The sequence below is a fragment of the Dermacentor albipictus genome, chromosome 1 (assembly GCF_038994185.2).
Source record: "Dermacentor albipictus isolate Rhodes 1998 colony chromosome 1, USDA_Dalb.pri_finalv2, whole genome shotgun sequence".
Taxonomy (NCBI): Eukaryota; Metazoa; Arthropoda; class Arachnida; order Ixodida; family Ixodidae; genus Dermacentor; species Dermacentor albipictus.
The window spans coordinates 455,517,426-455,541,218 of NC_091821.1; the positions used below are offsets into that span (position 1 = coordinate 455,517,426).

The 23,793-nt window shown below is 46.6% G+C and overlaps 2 protein-coding genes across 7 annotated transcripts in view; one reads left to right on the forward strand and one right to left on the reverse strand.

The window, feature by feature from the left end:
* The window catches only part of LOC139054783 (uncharacterized), a 164,328-nt gene that overhangs the window by 64,877 nt on the left and 75,658 nt on the right, over positions 1-23,793 (reverse strand). Inside the window, exon 3 of one of the 2 annotated variants that reach the window (XM_070532393.1) lies at positions 9,205-9,669. The exons of the other annotated variant lie outside the window; for it this stretch is intronic. Within the exon in view, the coding sequence (XP_070388494.1) occupies positions 9,628-9,669 (42 nt within the window). The 3' untranslated portion in view covers positions 9,205-9,627. The remainder of the gene's footprint in view (positions 1-9,204; positions 9,670-23,793) is intronic. 2 annotated transcript variants of the gene reach the window in all.
* Positions 4,766-23,793, forward strand: part of LOC139054782 (uncharacterized) — an 80,275-nt gene continuing 61,247 nt past the window's right edge. For all 5 annotated transcript variants that reach the window (XM_070532388.1, XM_070532389.1, XM_070532390.1 and 2 more), the window contains exons 1-3: positions 4,766-5,122; positions 5,638-6,174; positions 17,157-17,523. In XM_070532388.1, the coding sequence (XP_070388489.1) occupies positions 4,790-5,122; positions 5,638-6,174; positions 17,157-17,523 (1,237 nt within the window). In that variant the 5' untranslated portion in view covers positions 4,766-4,789. The remainder of the gene's footprint in view (positions 5,123-5,637; positions 6,175-17,156; positions 17,524-23,793) is intronic.

Sequence of the window (23,793 nt, forward strand, 5' to 3'; positions counted from 1 at the left end):
ACGGCATAACAATGTTGAATGACAACCGCATGAATGTGCTTCAATGACGGCGAAGGAACGAAGTCGATGTAATCACGAGAGTATTTAAACAACGACGGCATGACCACACTGGGACGTTCTTGGGGTGATGACGATGGGTAAACAAGAGCGTGATAACGGCGGCATGAAGGCAACGGTATGACGACGGCTGTTTAACGACTATGGCGTACGACGGCGCCATGACGAAAGTGGAATGATGAAGTTAGAATGAGGACTATGGGACGATCATGACGGCGGCATGACGAGTCCACGGCGGCACAATGGCAAGGATGGCTTGGTAACGATATTAAGACGATGGTTTGACGCTGAGTGTATGATGACGAAAACGTGACTACCACTTTATTATGAAGTCTCTTTGACGGCGAGGGTAGGTCGAGATGACATGACAAGAGTCAGATGACGAAGCTTAAGTGACAAGGTAGAACGACAAAGGCGGCATCACAAAGATGGTGCGGCAGTGAATGCCTGATAATTGTATGACAACAGTGGCGGCTACAACAGCATGACGACGACGGTGTTTATACAGATGCATGGCAGGGATATTCTGACGACCACGTAATGACGACGATGGCATGACGTAAGCGGCACAATTACCGTTGAATGGTGACAGCATATTTACTGCATAATTATAGAGTGATGAAGAAGAAGAAGGAATGACGCCGATGGAACATTAAACTCACACGCCCAAATTGTTAACTCCCTTGTTATCATTATTATTTTTAGGCACCTAATTAAACCGCCCGATTCTTGGCCAATCCCCCACTGTGGGTATGTGCCACGGCCACTAAGGACAACAACAACAACAACAACAGTGAAGGCAGTAAGATGGCGATGACACAAGAACAATGGGATGAAGCTTTCGAAGTAATGGTGATGGTAAAATGACAGCGTGACAACGAGTGACAATGCCACGATGATGGCTGTGTGACGACGATTACATGGCGACGACAGTATGGTGAGAATGACATAAGGATGTAAAGTTGACGACAATGAATCGCTCCCCATGGCATCATCACGACATATTTAACAGGTAGGGGCGGGCTAGTTGGTGGTCGATATTGACATGCATCATGTAACCGCGCAAACAACAAAGTACAACGAAGGAAACACACAGGACAGGCGCGGAACTTCAACTGAGATTTACTCCGGGAAAGCCCACAATTATGCGTGTATCATAATCACACTTGCTAACCATCAAACAACCATCACTCGACATTGGCATGCGGGTGTGAGTGGCATAAATTTGCATGTAAATATATGACCTGTTTTATCACTCAGTGACACTGAAGTGCTGCTTACGCAGTTGCCAGATGTATGAAATCTATGCAACTAACTGTATAAAAATGCAATCTGGTAATCGCGTAAGCAGCTATTCAGTGTTACTGAGTGATGAAGAGTTCAATCATTTACATGCAAGTTTATGCGACTCACGCGTGCATGCCAATGTCGAGTGATGGTTGTTCGATCATTAGCTAGCGTAATTATGATACATGTATAAATGTGGGCTTTGCCGGAGTAAATCTCAGTGGATGTTCCCCGCCTGTCCTGTGTGTTTCCTTCTTTGTCCTTTGTCGCTTGCGCGGTTACATGATGGATTCCAATATCAGGACGACATTTCGACAACCATATGACGAAGCTATCAAGGCAAGGGCGTGATCGCTAATATATACCAATGATGCCGTGATTCAGCTCTCTGTATAAGCCTGCATGATGAGGAACGCATGAAGAGTAGGATGATGAAGCTGGAATGACGGCATCGAGCTTCCACCATGCCATCATGACGACAGTATGACAACGTCATTGTATGAATAAAATGGTGGGAAGACGACAGCACGATAAGAGTGGGATGCCAAAGCCTGGAATGACGACAATGAAGTGGCCACGGTGGCATCACGACTTCAAGCACATAGTAAAGGTCTAAGCTGGTTGCGCCATTGGTTCGGCAAAAGAGGCTAGATAGACAAATAGATAGGCCCAGAACGCCTTAAGTAGCTAAAGAATGCTTATCGTGTTGCAGCTACTAACGGCCACGCGGCTCGAGCTTTGGCGATGGCCGTCGCGAATTCAGCATTTTCCTACGGCGCCCCTAATTATGAAAGCGAAGATGCGCTATTGAACACGTTCTGTATAGGCTGACGTTGCCCCGTCACTATAGTGTACCGAATGTACACTATACCTGGAAACTGCAAAAGTTTACCCGGAGGAAATGAATGGCTTTCGGCAAAATAGATCCGCAATTGATAATGTCATTGCCTTGGTCTCATCAATTGAAGAGGAATTGGTCTCTGGCAACATACCTACTGCATTATTTTTAGGCATTAGGGCAGCATATGATTCGGTCTATCATACAGCAATACTTGACGCTTTGGAAACCCTTGGTCTTCGAGGACGGCTCTACGCATGGATTGCAGACTATCTTCAAGGACGCCAACTTTTCATGTGTACCCCGGATGGCCCCACGGCGCTTTATGCCGTCGACAAGGGAGTGCCACAAGGAGCTGTGTTAAGCCCGGTATTATTTAGTTTAGTCCTCATCCATCTGAAAAGAAACCTGCCCCCTGGCGTCAAAAGCACACTGTATGCGGACATCTGTATTTGGAGTGCGGCGCGTTCCCGCAGTACCACCCAACAACGCCTCCAGAGAGCGCTAGAAAATATAGCGGCCTACCTAAATCCAGGGGGTCTGAAATTGTCCCCCGACAAAAGCGTTGCCATTCACGCGGAGGTGTATGGAAAAATACCCACTAGTGTTGGGTGGTCGCGCCCTTCCATAAGTCAAGACGCAAAGGTTTCTTGGAGTGACGATCGACAGGAACCTCACATGGTCGCCCCAAATGAAAAAACTGAGTGAGAAGATTTCCTCGGCGTCGCACGTATTCCGATTTCTAGCCGGATCACAGTGGGGCAGCACCTGTCGATCAATGGTGCTCCTCCATAAGGCCTACGTCGATGGAACACTACGATATTACCTCCCGATCCTGCGCAAAATATCTCCCACAAGCAAGAGAAAACTCGAGGCAGCACGAAACAACTGCCTTCGCGTATGTCTTGGCCTTCCGAAGGGGTCGTCCCGCTCAGGGGCTGTAGCAGGAGCTGGATGCCTGCCTCTGGAACTGCCATGTTCGCAGGAGACACTTCGGATACATCTCCGCCACGTCATTCATACGAAGACTCACTTTTTAAAGGATATTTCCAGAACCCGTGCTACATCTAGCTTTGGGCAGGCCGTCGGAAGCATATCTATTTCGATTCCTGCTCAGGCGTCACAAATTATGCCGCGAAACATTTCACCATGGACACTGTCGCCACTGCAAATCGTGCTATACATACCTGGAATCAGTGCGAAAAAGAAAATGCCTCAAGCAGCGACTTATCAGATAGCTTTAGAATATATGCACAAAGAATACGCAGCCGCAACGCACATTTTCACAGATGGCTCTACAACTCCACATCGTTCATCATGCGGACTTTTTGTTCCCTCTACAGGACAACGATTCTCGTTTCGTCTTGAGCGAGCGACATCGTCTACTTCAGCGGAGTTATATGGCATTAAGGTGGCCCTTGTGTATATACTTCGACAGCAGCCGCCAAAGACATGGGTAATATTCACAGACTCAAAAGCAGCCCTACAAAGTATGTGGAACAGCCATAAGCATTGCAATAATCAACCAGCAGCATTTGACATCGCTTATCTTCACCACAGGGCTAAGATTGCTGGGCATTGCATAAAGTTCCAGTGGATACCTGGCCATGCCGGCATTTTGGGAAATGAAACAGCGTACGAAGCTGCCAGAAATGGACTCCAATACCGCAAGTTCAGAAGAACATATTTTACAAAAGCCGACGCTTGGCAAAAAAATATGCCTGTCAAGAAAAAGACCGCATCTTGAATCTGCCGCTTCACCAAGATAACTTCCTACGTTACATTTACCCAGAAATGAGACCGAAAATTCCACGACCACTTCCTCGACATTTAGAGACATTGTACTATCATCTTCGAGTGAACGTGGCATATACGAACAATTATCTGTACCGCATAGGACTTACCGCTAACCCATACTGTGATAACTGTCGCAACTTAGAGACAATTGAGCACATATTACTAGAATGCCCCGCGTACCGCGACGAGAGACAATTTTTTGAGCACCAAATGGACATGATTCGCCACGAACCGTTAACGTTACCGAGCATCTTAGGTCCAATGCCCGGCCCTTCAAAACAGCGACGGGTTTTGGATTTATTGTTCAAATACCTGACAGAAATTGGTCAAATAGGAAAACTTTAAAAATTGCATCCTTCCTATACAAAAGCCTAAATTTACCCGCCATGTCGCGTGTAAAAATTAGTATCAGGTCCACTCGGACATTTCATATTTATTTTTATCCTTTTTTTTCTCCCACTTTTTTCTGGCATCTTTTAATCCCTTTCCCCATCCCTATACAGAGTAGCATGCCAGCGGTTATATACGCGCCGGCAAAATTCTTTGTTCTTCTAATAAAGAGCCCTCTCTCTCTTTCTGCACCAAGAAGTCCCATCAGAACAGTAATTTAACGAAATAAATTATCAACAATACTGACCATGACATGACGTAAACACATTTAGCATTACCGCAAGCAACTACATCAAGGAAGCTTCGCGGCCACCGATTCATGAAGAGAGTGGGTTCAGCATAATATATTTCTCCGTAATTTCCTCTTTGAACCAGACACGCTAACGGAAGGCAGAAGATGACAACGACGAAGAACACAAGATGGATGGCGTGGACTCGCAGCTTCCCTCGCAGCCAGTTGGGTCGCACTCCACAACACCGAACGCTTTGAGTTCACCAGGCGGTAGCTCTCGGGGACACCAAAGATCCAAGCAGGGCGCCACGCCACCCGGTGCTGCGGAGGAAGCACCATTGAAGCTCACGCCGCCTGGAGCCCCTGACTCGACACGCTCTCCCGATTCGACAAGTCCGAACAGCACAACTGGGCTATACGTAAATAAGAAACGGACGCATAAGCACGATGGACTTCGACATAAGAAGCATGGAAGAGCTCAGTCTCCCCATAACCGTGACAGACCCACCGGGACGGCGCAGGTAAGGAATGCAGTTGGTAAGAATGAGTAGAGGGACTGGGCCCAAGCAAGCAGAGGCAACAGCACACTTCACTAGATTGGAGAACTCGCGGAGCGTGCACGAAGGTGTAAATACTGCTACTCAAAGAAGCCGACGCGCTCAACGTATCCTGAAGTTCTTTGCGCTTTCGTGGTTTTTGTCACTTTGTTCAAGCATGCCTCATTGGTGAGAATCCATTCGCAGGCGGTTTGAAAAGAGGCTAGGGCTTTATAATAATATTGTTTATGTGTTCTACCAATACTAAACCGAAGATTTGGTGGAATAACGAAATTAACTAAATTGCGTTCAGAGTATATATTCGTTAGATGCAGGATGACGGCAATCAATTTTCATATTTTCCTCTACTAGAGAATCACATGAAAGGTACATAATCTCCCTGCTTGCGCTGTAGTATCTCTGAGCGGTGCTTCCATGCGTTCATAATTTGCTGGAATTACACAAATGTACAATGACTAACAGAACTGATGAATACGCAGGGGACAAAGCACGAGAAGACTGCCGTGCAGAAGGATGTGGTGGATATGGGAAGCCCCCAAGACAAGCCCACGCCGCAAAGCAATACAATACACAATCGCGAGAAGATGGAAGATGTCGGAGTGAGCGAATGTAAACTCAACAAAACAGGAAAAAGCGATAAGGTGACTGAGATTCGCTGTCGTTCAGACATGTGCAGAGCGGAAGACTCCAAGACAACGGCGAGTCGACTCGCAAGGAGGCGGAAATCAGCGACTTTCGCTGACTTCGGGCCTTCGGTCGCTAAGACGCCTGCATTGTGCTCTGGCTCATCCGTTTGCATGTCTCCCGCCGACGAGATGGCAACAAACGTCCCGGGGGCTGCCAGTCAGTCCCCTGCGGGTCTCTCGGAGCCACGGCCTCCACTTTGTTCTGGGTCAAGGTCATCGCCGCATGAACAGAGCCCCACCAGGCAGCGGCGGAAGAAAAGCGGCAGACATGGAAGCATGGGCAACGTGTCGCCTCCCTTTCGAGGTAGCGGCACACCGCCGCGCCACAAGGTAAGTGAGCGTACTTTTTTTTGCTATTAAACCGATTTCTTTGGCTGCTTTCCCATGTTTCGCGTGGATGGCTGTCTGCTAGGTTCTGTATGCTGGACGTTCTTGGGTTGAAGGTAGATTTCAAGGTAGATGTAGAGAAATGGATAATAATGGGCTGATTAGTTTCCGTATTTTACAAAATAGTCAACAAGGTAGTTTGCAATACAACGAGTGTCTCACTTGAATTCAAGCGATCGAGGGAACAACGTCGCTACCGGAATTAATATTGTAAAACGGAATAAATTCATGCCAACAATCATATAATGGGAAAACACGCGCAGTGAATCTTTAAAAATACGCGTTATTAAAACAACCAGTTATAGGGATTTCATAGACGAACAAAACGGATTTGATTCAACAGAGATCCTGTCGGTGTTGCAGACATTCCGTAATCAAGATGCGCAGGAATCTTACATGAATATCTGAGCACCAATCTATGAAGACTCCAAATTTTCTTGTATTACACACACGCACAAACACACACACACACACACACACACACACACACACACACACACACACACATATATATATATATATATATATATATATATATATATATATACATATATACATATTTCTGCTTCATTGTTGCGGCACCAGAGATTAGACACTCCGGTCAACTAAAACATAAGTTTTCATGCGACCATCATGCTTCGAATTCTTACGCACTTCCCCGTATTTTTCGATGCCCCTAATCGTTTTCGCGGTTAGAGACCACGGTTGTCTTCTTGCTTGGGCCACTAGGTATGTGCTAGTGGTCGTGACGCCATCGTGGTCGAGATATCGTTGTCCTTCCAGCTTCGTCATCGTTCTCAGGCCATCATCGTCACTCGTCATTGTGAACACTCGTCGTCAGCCCATTGTGGTCATACAACTCTCATCACGCTCTCGTCTCTTTGCCGCCGTCGTCGTTCCATCGTAAGCACTCTGTCGTTTGTAGTCGTAATTATGCAGACGTGTGCAAGCCATGGCCGTCATTAAATCATTGCCGTACAGTCGTTGTGATGGAGCTGTTGACATATCGCCGTTGCCGAAGATGTTGTAGCGTTGCCATGACTCCATTGTGGCCGTTCCATCCTCGTCATTCCAGCTTTGTCCTCTGTTTCTCGTCATTCCTAAAATCGTCATACCGTTGTGGTCACCCTCTCGTCGCCATACCGTATTGCTCATGTGATGGTCAGCATGCTGTCGTCGTTATGCCATCGTCATGATTTTGGAGTTTTCGTCGTGTTGGCCTCATGCCGTCATAATTATACCGCATTCCTCATTTCGCTGACGGCATTCCCCCGTCATTCCGTCATATTCACTATATCGTCGTCACACAGTATTTGTCATGGATTGATGGTCATCTCCGACCTTGGCAAGTGAATGCCATAGCAATATGCCCCAATTCCAGAAACATTGCATGTCGCATATAGCCGAAGCTAGAGGGAACTTCATCATGACCTTTACAGATTCCTAATGATTCTGGCTTCAGTAATACAATTTGACCCTACATTGCTTGAATGTTATTAGCATTAACGCCGGCAGTAATCAAAAGATGAGCTTTGCTGGAAGTATATAGGCATAGTGTCGGCGTCCTTCTAAGAGCTTACCATCTGATAGGATAGCAGCCAGTCTTCTACGTCTTCGTCGTCAATTATAGACGATGGCCGCACATTAGAAAGTACCCTACCGGTTGGCTTCATTCCGCATCGGTGACGTAGCAGAGTAAGTGGGGCTTGGTAATTGCACCTTCGAAGTGAGCACAGCCAGTCGAACAAATTCAAAGGTGCTTTAATTTGAAGGTTCGTCCAGGCTACAGGAAAACTGCTAAAGCCTAAGACCGTGACCACATATTTCGCAACCACCGGGCCGGTGGTGCAGAGCTGATTCGCTTGACATCTTCAGCGCCAAAAGAATATTTTGTGTTTTCCCCATTACAATATATAAATTATGTAAATCTGCTTGGTTAACACAAGCTATGGTACCGAATGAAGCGGGGGGACAAAAAAAAAAACGCATGAACTTCACGTTACCCCTCCTGATTGCATTTTTTTTGTCCCACTAGGTGGGTGTAAGTAGATTATTCGCGTCCGTATACAGACATGCTGATATTGCCGTAATGAGTATTAGGGATTTGTGGTGACAGCCTTCCCAACTGTTCTCTTGCAACTGTTGCGACATCATGACGTCTGTAGAACACAAACAGCTAATCTCCTTGAGCTTTTGATTTCTTGTAAAAAAAAACACACAATAATGCAATTAAAATGATACTGACGACGTTTAAGGAGGAAGCACTGATTCGCATAACAGTTTTTTAATGCTTTTGTGGTGAGAAAAGCAAACATTAGCGGCAAAGCATTTTAATTTCCATGAACCTTGAATACGTCGTTACTGCAAGATTGTCTACAAGGTGTAAAGAAAACGCCAAGTAGACTGGTCGCCACACAGAACTGAGAAGATTTCAGAAGCTGCTAGCAGATCTTATGAGTGGATAGTGAGTGCGTAATTAAGCTTTAGATGCGTTGCGACGACATTTGTTTCCTGTGTGTTTACAAAGGAAACAAAAGGAAATACACTCGAACTTCACCAAAACAACACATGATATAACGAAAGAACAGATATTATGACGTAAACGAAATTCCACTTGAATTTCCCATAGAGGTTCATGTATTTTAGTCCTCATTTGATCGAACGAAAAATAATCCTGCCAATGAATATGATGAACAAGATTCGTCTCCACAACCAGAAAATACCCGACCATCGCGCGCCGCGTTCATAGCCTTTCGCGAGGTTCGGCACTCGTTCAAAGCGGCAGTTGAAAACTGCTGCGTTCCCTCGCCGAATACGTCGTCGAGCAACGCTGGTCTTTATAACAACCGCGCATAGCTGTGCACCTGAGCACAAGCAGTAGCTCAATATCGCACTTGGCCATAAAACACCACAATTTTGTTATAGTTGTGGGAGTAATAGCTGCAGGTACATAAACGATGTCAATGAACTGACCTCTTTATCTCGCACGTGCATGGCTGCGCAAGTCGGTCCACGCTGCGCTCCGCATACGCATTCGCTTCTGCGCGGCGAGGCGGGCAGGCACGCGCAGCTGGGCATGGCCTCCGAGATCGTCCCGGCGCAAACTCGGGAGTCACGCGCAAGCCTGCGCGACTACCCACAATGGTGCGAAACATTAGTGCATTCACTTTTCCTTTTCCCTACGGCGCACCGCGCGGGCAGCCACAGATGGGCCTCTACGGCGCAATCTCGGGGTTCACCACCCAGGCTGTGCATTCACTTTTGCCTTTCCCTGCGCCGCGCCATGCGGTCTCGCACCGGGGTGGGGCTCCGAGATCGCATTGGCATCGGTGCAAGCTCAGCGGCCACACGCTGGCCAAGCCAAGCCGGCGCGGTGAAGTCCGCTTGCCTCCTCGATCACACAGCGCCGGGCTGTGTTGTGTGCCACGTGGGGATGAACTGCGACAGGCCAAGTGGAATGCAGACGTGAAAGACCATCGCAGTGGAACAGAAGGCGGCTATCTAAAGGCTGTCGCGTCAGCTGCTAAGTCGTGTATTGCACACTCGGAAGATTCACTGGTTGTTTCACTCAAATTTCATCCTGTGGTTCCAGGGGACTCTCAAATCTTCATTTCATTTCTATGTTTACAACTGTGCACCCCATTGGGCATATGTTGTAGCAAATGGCAATAACGAACTTTAACGAAATAACGGTTATAACGAAGTAATCCTGGCTCCCCTTTCAACTTCATTATAAGTAGGTTCGATTTTATGGTTCGTTTGAGTTTGTGCCAGCATTTCAAAAACCACACCCAGACTTCTTTTTGAAGACTGCAACGCTCAAGAAAGCGGGTACTAAGGGCATGGCTCGTAAACCAAGCAAGCTTCCAATCAGTTGTAGTGGCCTTCTCTTTGAAGACCCAAAACAATGCAACAAGAGCGAACTGTCCTCTCAGCCACCTTAGACCAACTGAACAAGCGCCCAATGACAGAAGACAAGATCCTTGGAACCTGGCCTACGCGAACATCAGCGCGATCCGCTATGAAGGCGCTGCTGCGATATTTGAAAGACACGGGACTTTCTGGCAAATTGTGACAGTACACTGTGTGGCGCAGGACTGTACGGTGACACTGCGTAAGACTAGGAATGCCTTTGCGGGTTGCGTGACAGTGCCCACAGAAATAGTTCGTGTGTACGTGCGTGTGTGTGCTTAGGTTTCCTTTTTTTTACTTTTTTTTATCCTTCTTTCTTTCTCACCTCTTGCATCCCCTTTCCCTTCCCCCAGAACAGGGTAGCCAACCGGAGATAATCTCTGGTTAACCTCCCTGTCTTTCCTTTGCCTTTCTCTCTCTCTCTCTCTCTCTCGTGCGACGATAATGATCATTGCTTCTTTCCTTATTTCTTTAGCTGCTTCTGTGTTTTATAGAAGTGGGGCAGAGGCAATCTATGCTGGACAGCCTGTCAATTAATAATTTCACTTGGAGGTATTCAGCGATGACGAAACGAATGTGTGAAGGAAACGCGCAAAATTGTTGACTGTTTCTCAATCACAACAATGGCGCAGTTCCCTTTGTATTTGTGGTAACGCGATATTTAATCTGTCGACAAATGAACACGTTTTACACGCGCCCCCTTCATGAGACCGTGCTTCGAGTGATTTTTTTCTTTGTTTTTAATGATTTTTGTTAAAGAAGAAATTCTACAAACGTCGTTGCCAGCGTTCTCCCCGTGCCCCATTCATATGACCATGCTTCCGGTGATTTGCTTCCTTGTTTTTAAACAAGATTAATTACAAAAGGAGTCCATAAGCGAAGGAGATTTAGCACTGTGCACGACGTGAAGACAACTTGTTAGGAACCACTCGACAGTATCAAGCTTGAAGAGCTCCATTGTTCGTTTGAAGTTTGGAAGAACAAGCCGGACAAGTGTACCGACTTCGGTAGAGGTTATTCTGAAAGAAACTCAGTGGTTCTAGAGCTAAATACCAACTACATAATTTTCAGACAGTTCAGTGTTCACGGGACGGGGAGGGAGGGGGGGGGTCTATCCCGTGTGGATATTGTTGAGAGCTGTGTTTCCCAGGAGGAATTTCGGAATATTGGACACCAAACCTCGCACTGCCGTAGGGTGGCAGCACGTACGGCATTTTAGCTCAGAGCTGCTACAGCAAGACCGCTAAAACGAGTCAGTTGCTGATCCTGCACAGCTTTGCTACAGCTACATAGTTTCTGTGTACGTTGGCGCAGACTACATGTTGAGCGAGAATCATTTGCGCATATGTTCCGAAGCGTGCAGTAGTCCTAGTAATGAAACGAGGGCGAATCAGGAAGCATTTGCTCTTATATTTTAATAGCCAAGATAAGGCACGTGCTAGTAATGACAAGCACAAGTAGTATTCCACGCACCTCACACTATTTTTCCGCATAGTCCCCACACTGCTTCAGACTTGTGTCCCATCGCAGCACTACATTTGAGATGCCCCTGCCGTCAGTCGGCGATAGACGCGGCCCAGCCGAACGCTCATTGTCAAGCAAGCATTCACGGTCTTTCTCGAACTCGCAACACCAGCAACTGACGCTTCTCAAAGCGAGGCATCTTTCCCCCAACGTGGGCTCCACTACCCTGTGTACTTCGACGGGCGTTCTCTTTTGCTCCAAAGAAAATGAATCATCACGCCGTCGACGTGCGAAGCACAGCCGCCATCTCCAACAACTGGCAGCACTGCCGTGCCGCGGAGCTACCGACAGACAAGGCCGGGCCGGTCCAGGAAAGCTCCTCCGCTGGGAATGGATACGTTGACTTCGCATTTAGAGTCGTAATTTGGCTAAAAGAATAGGGCAAATACTTTCTGATTAGCCGTCGCACATTATAAAGGAACCTCGGATATTTCTCATATTGCACATTGCGCTCGCGATAGCCCGCCTAATCTACTGTCGCATGTGCAATCTTCCTTAAATCGCGGCATTAGAGTCTGTGAAGGCTGTTGCTTTCGACAAAAATTTCATTGCCCTTACAGAGGCTATTAACGAATGACTTTGAACAAATGCAAATTTAGGCAGACCTGAACAAGTCACCGAAGAAAGTAATTAGATTACCGAATACTCGGCAAAAATTAGGCGAGTGCAGTACAAATGAGGCTACCTTAGAAAATACTTGATTGGAATACTAATAAGTGAAAAAATGCACATACTTGTAAGAGCTTTTGAAGTTCTTTACAAGTCTCACATTATTCGAGGACAATACTGAAGTAAAGCAGTACCAAAATGGCATTATTTTAACAAAAAGCGTTTCTCGAATTGAACAGCGTACCTTTGTTCTCTTTCTCACTCGTACAGTGTCACTGAAAAACCGGCAAACGAAGTATCACGCGTAGCCTTACTGAATGCAATTATTGAAGGCCTAATTTTACTTATGCCATTGTGTACATTATGTAGACGCTTTAAACTACGCTTTCAAAACTTCGCTGCACGATATGTGGTTCTTATATTACATATCATTCCGTAAACTTTGAAGGGTACAGTAAAAATTTTCTTTAAAGCATTTTAACGTACGGAAGTTTGAAAGTTAAATGGCACAGTTAAACCATATCCGTGTCTTCTTGCTGCCTCTTGGTGGCTTCTATTCTGGTAGTGTGCTCGAGCGAAGAACTAGTGACGTGGTGACCTTCCTTTCGCATTCGTTTGCAACCACTCTTTGTCTATGCTTGTTTATAATAACATTGAAAGCGAGGTTGTCGGAGCTGTCTCTATTTCACAGCATTTTATTTCCTCAGCATTTTAGCAGCGTAATGCTATGGCGTTGCTGTTAACAGGAAGTCTTGCCTGAAGTATGGCGTGTACGCCGTTTTCACTGCTCGCGAAGAGCTCCCAGCATGCAGCTCTCTCCGAGGTGCTAATTTGGGCACCACTGTGCGGACGGAGAGGCATTGCTGCATTTCATTGTAGGGGCTCGTGCAGATTTCACGTCAACATGGCCTAACAAGCCAGCGGGTAATAATGTAGGTCAATCAGATAAATCACGGCGGGACTCTTCGCTACGTGATCTGTTTTTTTTTCACAATAGGGCTCTCCCCTGTACTCAAGTAATAAAAATTGTACCGTCCCAATCTAAATTTGTGTCTTTATGTAAGCAAACAATGTGGTTGAAATTGTACTTCCCGCAATTACTATATGTTCATTCTATGACGGTTATGGTAAAGTGCTATATTGAGTGGCTTGTAAACCACTTCTTAAGAGGAAGCTTTAGCTCGGGCCCAACTCCGACGCGGCCTATCGAAATACATGTAAAATGCACAAGCGCTTTTCTGAGGACCCCTTGACCGATTTTACTGAAATTTGTTGCATTTGAGAGAGAAAGTTGTTCTAATGACTGTTGGAAGCGGAATTTCTATTTAAGGCTTGAATATTGTTAAAAGAATTTTTAAATATCCAACCGTTTAAAAAAATAGAAGCACGAAGTTTACAAATTCATAGCTCTGCATCAAGAAGAGATAACGCGGTTTTGTAAACGACATCCGTTAGATCATTCAAAGTGGACAAATTTGATATGTCATTTTACATCTTACGTGAATTCGTTACGCTGATTACAAGGATTCGGCAAAAGCTGTATTTCCAAAATTTTTTTTATATTCATGTGTAAAATATCAATTTTGTCCGCTTTTGATGTGCTATTAAATGCATTTCACAGAATTGTAATATAATGTTTCGTTGTTGAGTTCTAGAGTTGTAAACTTCATACTTTCATTTGCTGAAATTTCTTTATTTTTGCCAATTTTTTATTTTTGATTTTTTTTGCCAATCGACGACCTAACTCAAATATTCGAAGCAAACAGTCACTAGATTTTAAGTTTTTCTTTGAAATGCAACAGACCTCATCAAATTTGGTGGAGTGGTTGCCGAGAAAAAAATACTCTAATTTTACATGTATTTAGATAGAGCACCCGAGCTAAAGCTTCCTCTTAAATATTCTTAACATGTGTCGGAGAAATAACGGGAGTTATATAAATGAAATTATCAGTGACATCAGAGGATATAACATTTGATAAGGGACAACATATATAATGCACACATGTACGAAAGAGAAGAAGGAAATGAGAGTGATCTGCAGTTGTCTCTCATGGTGATGGCGCCATAGCACGAAGAAACAATGGAATCCTTCTGTTCATCAACGATCGCCCTAGCGTGCGTTATTACGGACGCGAAGGTGATATATTAGCGACAGCAAATCGGCAGTAAGAAATTTCTGCAAAGGCAAAATATCAGACTACGCACACAGCATAATATCTCACGGCATCATAGACTGAGGGATCACCTTAACCTGGTGCCCCGCTCACTCCAACATACCAGTAGATGATGCCGCCAACGTTATCACCCGAACACTCATTATCCGGGGGCGAGGACGGCCTCAACCTAACTTTAATGTCGAGACGCTCACGACCAACCACGAGGTCATAGAGCACTACAGATTAGGACGCCTGAAATATCCACTCCCGGGTAGGTCCCTTAGGTCCAAAGACGCAGTCACCTGGCGCCGCCTGCAAGCCGACAACCGCATGTCTCCCAGATGGAAATACCTCACGCAAACGCCAATTCAGGGGGACCAATTCTGCAGATTCCGCGATAAAATAGGAACTCTAAGACATATCCTATGGGAGTGCAGCTACTACCCGGGATATGATTTGTTCAAGGACGAAGAAGCATTGGAGACCGCGTTTCTTAGCGAAGACCCGGCGGCATAGGCCAACATTGTCCGTCTGGCAGCCGAAGCGGCAAACCACTTCGCCTACTAACCCCTGCCCCTTAGGGTTACATCGGGCTCCCTGGACGCCTGCGAGTGGTACCGGAGTTTCGGTGTCATCCCTTACGGGCAATAAATGTTTATACACACACACACACTTTCGTTTTATGCCGTGTTTTGATAAATCCAGGCAGAATAATGCGCGCGTCAAATATGCATGCTCTGTTTACTTTCTGTCATTCAACTTTTGTTGTTGGGATACAAGTTATACGCACACAACTGGCGAATTCGCACGCACACCCGCCGTAGTTGCTCAGTGGCTAGGGTTTTGGGCTGCTGGGCACGAGGTCGCGGGATCGAATCGCGGCCACGGCCGCCGCATTTCGATGGGCGCGAAATGTGAAAACGCCCGTGCACTTAGATTTAGGTGCACGTTAAAGAACCCCAGGTGGTCGGAATTTCCGGAGTCCTCCACTACGGCATGCCCGATAATCAGAAAGTGGTTTTGGCGCGTAGAACCCCATCAATTTATTTCGCACGCGCTATGCTCCACGTGCGAAAGTGAGCCGAGATTGGAATGGCTTCATGCGCGCCCAATGTAGGGCGCGCATTGAGGGTCACGTGATCAAACGCGCACTACGGAAGAACACGTGTCCTCTCGCTATCCCTGACACGGCTGCGCCTCGCCGTTCGCGTAGCTGAGTGCGTGCGCGGTATCTTGATAGGTAATCTGTGGTCGGTGCAAGAAGACTGACAGCTAGCCGAAAGGACTGGCGGCTTCTTGTGTGCCGTCTTGCAGAGCGGCCTAGCGTCGGAGGACTCGCAATCTCAGTGTTGCAGTCGCGCACAGCGGAAATGCATTTCACAGAATTGTAATATAATGTTTCATTGTTGAGTTCTAGAGTTGTAAACTTCATAGCATCATTTGTTGAAATTTCTTTATTTTTGCCAATCTGAGGACGACGCAACGAGCTATGGAAAGAAGAATGATGGGTGTAACGTTAAGGGATAAGAAAAGAGCAGATTGGGTGAGGGAACAAACGCGAGTTAATGACATCTTAGTTGAAGTCAAGAAGAAGAAATGGGCATGGGCAGGACATGTAATGAGGAGGGAAGATAACCGATGGTCATTAAGGGTTACGGACTGGATTCCAAGGGAAGGGAAGCGCAGCAGGGGGCGGCAGAAAGTTAGGTGGGAGATTAAGAAGTTTGCAGGGACGGCATGGCCACAATTAGTACATGACCGGGGTTGTTGGAGAAATATGGGAGAGGCCTTTGCCCTGCAGTGGGCGTAACCAGGCTGATGATGATGATGATGATGATGACAGCGGAAATGACGCAAAGCATAAGGTGTTCGCTCATCGCACAGGGTGCACGTTTCCTGCTAGCGGTGGTCCTCATCGCGGCAACGTCGCGAAATCGATTGCTCGCCGTAGTTGAGTGATGTATATTCACGCTTTTCTGCGCATGCGTACAGCATGCTTTTTTTGACTCAGTAAGCGAATTTTTATTTCAGTTTATATGGCCAATAGAAGTGCGAGCCTCACCTCGTGCAAATGTGTCAAACTTCGCTAATGCTTGAAGGCTTCGCCTTTGGTGCGACACTGGGAATTTTACAAAGCCTATTCGAAAATTGCAAGCTCACATTTTGTCTTGGCTACTTTTTCGCCGAAAACAGTGCAGTGTGTCGCCTTTAGCTTATTTTTTTTAATCACATGCGAATAGCAGGTTTGGGCAGATATTGTTTCTTTGGCATGTTTTCCGTGACTCATAACGCAGATGACATCGCTAGTTGGGGGAGAAGCACTCCTTATTCTACTTCTGCCAGTAACTTACAGGAAATTTGTATAACAATTACAAGTTAAGCGACAGAAAGTAGTGAACGTCCAGTGCTACTTACTAAATTCGCAAAACAATTTCAACTCACGAGTTTAGTGGCAAAATTAATAAGCTTCTGCCCCTATTAGTACAATGGTCATGTTAAATGCGAGCTCGGATGTAGGCCATATGAGCCGCGTATGTGGCTTTGTTTTCGCCTTCGGGCTCGTTGCACAGCAATTCATTGAAGACGGTTAAGCCGGGAACTTGAACACCTATATAGACGAAGTTCGATTTTCGTTTGAGCTGCTACGTGCACGTTTCCCGATATTTCGGCGTAGCAGAAGTGGGCCGGATAGTGACGTACCCACGTATCCTGGGATTTTCACAGAGACCACGCCCTTCGGAGACGGAATCGAAGGGCGCCGGCACTTTGGCCGACCATGGGTGGCAATGGCGGTCCAACCCTCTCCTGGCGCTCATCCATCGTGCCTCTCAATACCGGACGAAGTCCATTTCTACCGCCAGCGTGGCCGAGTCAGTGCAGAAGTCTGCGGCCTATGGGATGGACACCGTCGAGGGTACGGACGCCATTACGACCAACCTGCCCGAAGGCATCGGCGCCAGTGTGGCACCGCTTGCCGGTGGGCGCAGGAATGCCGCCGACATGGGTCGTGCGATGCCGTTCCGCAGCTTCAGAAGGCACGCCAACTTTGCTATGCCCCCTGACGAAGCCACTTCCATCTCCGAGAAACACGGTAAGGGTTGGTCGTAGCGGAAATCAGCCTCGGAGTTACTAGCAAAGCGCTCGCCATTTCGGTGGCCCGCGCCGGTAATTATTCGCATGCTACAGATGACAAACTTTGCCAGTCCACAGCTCCCACTTTAAGACGAGACCTAGGGCGCTATAACGTAAAACGTTTCCAAGCTTTTCTATTCCAATTCTGCAATCAGGTCACCGCGATTGGTCAAAAACTTTTTTGGACCACCCCCACTTCACCTCTCTGTCATGCGACGTCACGAAAACCGCGATAGCTCGCCATCTGATATGACGTGTACACACTGATTATGCATAATTTGGCCGAAGAAAACAAAAATAGTTATTTCTGGTTCGACGCCTTTTTGCCATTAGCTCTTGGCTAATCGTCAAAAGTTTTCGGGCTGCACCCACTGCACCTGCCTCTCGCGCAACGTCGCAAAACTGCAAAAACTCACAGCGTCATAGTGACGTGTACGCGATAAATATGCAATAATATGCCGAACAAAATTGAATTTTCTTCTGTATAGGCGCAGGCTGCCCCATTCCGAAAGGAATAAAAGATGGCTGCCACCGATAGCTCCGGCACTGGCTACTCGCCCCTAACAAAGAGCATGGGTTTGTTTGCGTGTAATAAAACGTTTTGCGTGGCCATGTAACATTTTCGGGAACGTTCGGCACGTTTATAACCTGGTTCTGCTAACTGTTCTTTGCTGAGGATCCGCTTTAGCGTCATTCTTAAGCTTCCGTTGCATGCCGCCGTGACTGTCGACGAGCCACCGCAAGCTAGGTAAGAGAAAGCGGACCAATAGCAGACGCCGGCACCACCCTCTTCATCCGGTTATCGATATTCAGTGCAGTGGCTCGGCCCCATCGAATCCCTTTCCACTTGAGCATGCTCCTCGCCTCTTGTGAACCAATTAGATAAGACAAGCCACTCAGTGCAGGCAATGCTATTCGTTTTGTAAGCAAACAAAAGTGACGTCCTACGAACGAGGAAAGCGTTTGATTGGTTTGTTCAGACAACCCATCAGGTGACTGCCCGATGCTTCCGTCGGCGGTTACGTAAATTTGGCGTTAGGAAATTGGAATAACAAACATATTGGAATAGTTTTACGTTATACGGCCCCTTGACTCGCGTTGCATAAGCTATGCTATGGCCCCATATCTCGGTATTGGGCGCAAATCAGTCACGAATTTCCTTTCTGTGTACGTCGTTGCCGTGCGCGGTGTGACACGTGTTCAAAAAATTGCTGTGCAAGAAAATTATGAAGTGTACCACAATGAACTTTCTACGAACCAAGGGCCATATAACGTAAAACTATTCCAATATGTTTCTATTCCAATCTCCTGACGTCAAATTTGCGTAACCGCCAACGCAAGCACCGGGCGGTCACCCGCAGGGGTGTCTGAACAGACCAATCAACCGCACTCCTCGTTCTTAGGAGGTCACTTTTCTTTGCTTGAAAAACGAATAACATTGCCTACACTGAGCGGCTTGTCGTATCTAATTGGCTGACAAGAGGCGAGGAGAACGCTCAAGTGGAGAGGGATTCGATGGGGCCGAGCCACTGCACTGAAAGTCGATAACCGGATGAAGAGGGTGGTGCCAGCGTCTACGATTGGTCGGCTTTCCCTTACTTAGCTTGCGGTGGCTGGTCGAAAATCGCGGCGGCATGCAACGGAAGCTCAATAATGACGCTAAAACGGAGCCTCAGCAAAGAAGACTTGGCAGAATGAGGGGGTAAACGTGCCGAAAGTGCTCGAAAACGTTACACGGCCACGCAAGAAGTTTTATTATACGCAAATACACCCATGCTCTCCGGCAGGTGCGAGTAGCCAGCGTCTGAGCGATCGGCGGCAGCCATCTTCTATTCCTTTCGGGACGGGGCAGCCTGCGGCTATTCCGAAGAAAATTCGGTTTTGTTCGGCATATTAATGCATCTTTATCGTGTACACGTCACTTTGACGCGGTGAGTTCTTGCGGTTTTGTGACGTCGCGTGACAGGCAGGTAAAGTGGGTGCAGGCCGAAAACTTTTTACCAATAGCCGGGGGATAACTGCGAAAAGGCGTCGAATCAGAATTAACTGTTTTTCTCTTCTCGGTCAAATCATGCATAATCAGTGTGTACACATCATATCAGATGGAGAGGTATCGCGGTTTTCGTGACGTCGCGTGACAGACAGGTGAAGTGGGGATGGTCGAAAAAAGCTTTTAACGAATTGTGGAGGGCTGATCGCAGAATTGGAATAGAAAAGTTTGGAATAGTTTTACGTTATAGCGCCCCAAGATGGCTTTCCATGCATAGCATGGGACGTCCTAAAAGTTTATGGCTGCCGTGATTAAACTGGAGATATTTACGAAATTGTTATAGTTGCATACCCAGTCACTCCATATAGTGCAAATGTGGCTGTGCTGTTGTGAAAGGACAAACCTGGCATTTACCCTACAGAAGGTTTACTGGGGGCTGTGGGTGGCGCCGTGGTGCATGCTTATGGAAGAACATGAGAAAACTGAGGTGCTTCAGCGGGCCGCAAAACACGATGCACGAGTCTCTACATTCCCACCGTGGCAGAATGCTGTCGTTGCGGGCAGGGATCATATCCACAATCAAAGAAAACCTTATCCTCGCATTCGCTGGGGTGATCTTCTTTCAAACAATAGCTGCTTTGCAAAGGTATGCAGTGATACTTTGCAGAAGGGTAGAGACATTTCTGTACGCATGCCAATCTTCAGAAATGTCTCGCACAATAACCCTGAAAATTTTGGCAGCACCCATCTCACGGTGACTGTCGAGGGTGATGCGTTTAGCATTGAGTCAATATAGGAAATGAATTTATTGCCACATTCAAAACGACTTATGTGCCCGCAGAGGCTTCTGCGTGAGCAGCCGCTTGGTGTGTTGTGACAATCCGTACACGAGGGTTGGTCCCTCCGGTGTTTAACCGTGAGCGGCTTAGCTGTGTCCGGGGAAAGGGGGATCCTAGGGGTGAGCCGATGTTGAGTGTCTGATCCGTTAAGGCCCCCTGGCGGAGAAAACACACCTCTTTGGCCTCTGCTTCACGTAGACGGTACCTCCGCACTGACTAGCCTGGGGGAAATTGGCAGTCGCCTTTTCCTATCCCCTTCTTGAATCTTCTTTCTCTCGCCCTGTTTTTTATTTTTCTTCTATTCTCTTACAATACCTTCCGTGTTCCGGTGGATAAGGGTTATCCGCGTGTAATATATACTGTATTGGGTTATAGTACGTTATAGTAGGTTATATATTAGGTTACAGCAGGCTATAGTAGGTTATAGGTTATAGTAGCTAAGTAAGGCTGACGTCTGCGTTTTTTGAGTGTCTTGCAGCGTCCCCGGGTTGGGCTCGGTGGGGGGCGCTGAAGTATCTTAAAGGAAACTGCCTCAAGACTATGAACCAGTTGAAGGACCTGTCACGCACATCATCGGGAATACCCTTATACGGTGACGCCTTGACTGCGGAGCCATAGATTATAACTTTGCAACACCTAGTGCTTTATAGATGTTACACATCATTCAACATATCGGTATACGACTTGGTACAGGCGTCTTCAGACCTCGCCCTGTAGAAAGCCTGTATGTTAAGTCGGATCAATGGTCCCTGCATATCCAAACAGCCTATGTAAGCCTATCTTGCTCCCTGAAGGAAAATACAGATGTAGAACATCCATCACACCAGTGTGAGTGACATATCGGCTGACAGGCTTTATCGAAGCCGTCCGTCAGTCAAGACTCCTTTGCCCATGCGTTTGGAAGCTTTGGCCGTAAAAACAAGCGTACTACTTCAAGAGAACGTCCAAATGGCTCCCAGTCGCCTTTCACCGTGTTGAGAGCGCGAGACTACTGAGTGCGAAATCTCTTTTACAAAGATTTCCAAGCGCGCACTTGAGGGTCATATACAATTGCACTTCCTCGAACTTCAAGCGAAATACTCAAGTCCATAATTTTACACGAACGGTTAGCTTTCTTACTGGTGCCGCTTACGCAGCTTTGGAATCGTCTGCTTCAGTGTCCGGTGGACTAAGTCCACATACCATAATTTCCACAGCCGAAGCACACGCAATCCTATCCCCAGTTAAATATATTAAGGTATTCAATCTAGCGAAACCAATTGTGTTCATACAATCATTGAGCGTAGTTACAGCTCTAGTGAATCCATGGAAACACAAAAATCTAGTTTTTACCGAACTGTACAGCTTGTTATGCTCAGCTTATATGGACAAGCAAGTAATCATAGCGTGCTGGGCACCCGGAAAAAATAGGCATAAAAAGGAACGTAGCTGCAACGAAAGTGCCACGTCAGTAATTTTTGGATATACAGACACAAACTTAGCTATCCCACACACAGGCCTAAAGCCTTTCCGGCGCCATGAGTTGCGTAAATATCGGCAAAGACATTGGGATACCAAAGTTTCAAATAAACTGCATATGATCGAACCCAGAATATGGCAATGGATATCAGAGAAAACAACAAGACACAAGGAAGTGCTTCTTACCAGTTTAAAGATAAGACATAGCTGTGGGACACACTTTTAACGTATTACTGGCAGTGATCCTCCGACATTTGATAGGTGTGGCGACAACCTTACAGTCCTCCATGTTCTTATACAGTGTCCTGAAATAGAGGTCCAAGGTAAAAAGTACTTTTATCCCGAATATCATTACGTCATTCCTCTGTACCCAGAATTATTTCTGAACCATTAGCCGATTTTTCATTTTATAATAGTTTTAAAGTTTTAGCAAATGTGAGCACCTTGCAAATAATCTGGCCAGGTTATCTGTAGCGCAGCCTCGCCTTGCAGGCTACAGCTACAGTGCAAAATCTTTTCACAGCACGTGCCTCTCAGCCCTTGACTTCAAGGACCGCTTGAGGCAGTAGTGCTACTGCACACGTTTTCGTATGTCATCACTTCTTAACGGAACCCTTATCGTCAAGCACAAATCATTAGTCATTGTCATGCTTTTGGTACTGAAATATTTTTACGCAATTTACAGCGAATTGCTTCCAGGCTCTTATACAGCCACGGTAGATCTTCCATTAGCAACTAACTGTCCAATCCACTCATAATTTTCAGGAACCATCACCACATGTCATGGCGCTCTTTGGCCATATCTCGTCTCATGCCAAAAGAACCATATAATAAATAAAACGAGTTATGCATAAGGCGTGTATTGCAGCGAGACTTCTCGTTCACGCCTCCCTAAGAGGACTCGGTTCCAACTAGCATCCCCACCGGGAAGCTCAAGCGTTGCCTCCAAAATACATGGCATCCAGGCGCATATCAATGCTGCGAAACTCGTCATGCGAAAGCTAGGCTCCTTTCTTGCGCTTCTTTCTGGACACACTGCGCCATCTAGTGGCACTACCCAGAAGTCCGCGCGTTGCCTCAGAGACGAGAAGCATGCGCGCTGGTGCATGCGAACGCTGCGAATTCTTCCTTCGCTTGCCGCACATCCAGTGTCAAGCACATGCACAATGACCCAACTTCGCGAGTTCGCTGAAGAGTACCACATATCCAGTGCATTCATGGCGCAGCTCGCTAAAGCGCAGACACTGAAAGACGTTTATTGAAATGCGGCGCATACTCAGTACATTTGGCACAGCCTGCTAAAGTGTCGGATGGCTTTCCTTGAGAAACTCCTGCAATGTGGCCTGGATTCCACCGAACATCAGAGAGATTTGAAAGATTGAATGACGAGAGTCCTTGTCTGATTTCACTCATGGTGAAGGGATGATAGAGGTCTTAATCATGTCCCAGTATGACAAAAACATTCTGAGATCACTACCGCAGAAGTTTGGGCCTGTTTGTATACCATGGTAAAGAATTCCGAATAGCGCAAGTACGTGAGAATAGAAGGGCAGACATAGCTTCCACAAACTTTATTCGTAAAAACAGCGGCTAATATAAATTTAAAGGACAGCATGTGACAGCAGCAAGTGAGCATTTCAAAAAGTCAATCTCTTTATCACTGAGAAGCACTCATGGAGTGCTCACACAATCTGGACCGAGTCCTAAAGTCATGTTAATAGCTTGTAGAGCAATAAAGCGCGCGGCACAAGAAACGGCACGACAAGCAGCGCTATCGCGTCGTGCGTTTCTTTGCGCTAAAAACTATTAACACGCAATACTAACTAGCCTACCAGTGTTTTGTTGAACTCCCAAATCAGATTTGCTTGCAGAATTTCAGGAGTCTGCCGCCGTTCACCATCCCCTTACGGACAAGCTGCGGTTGCAGGGATCTTTTGATGTT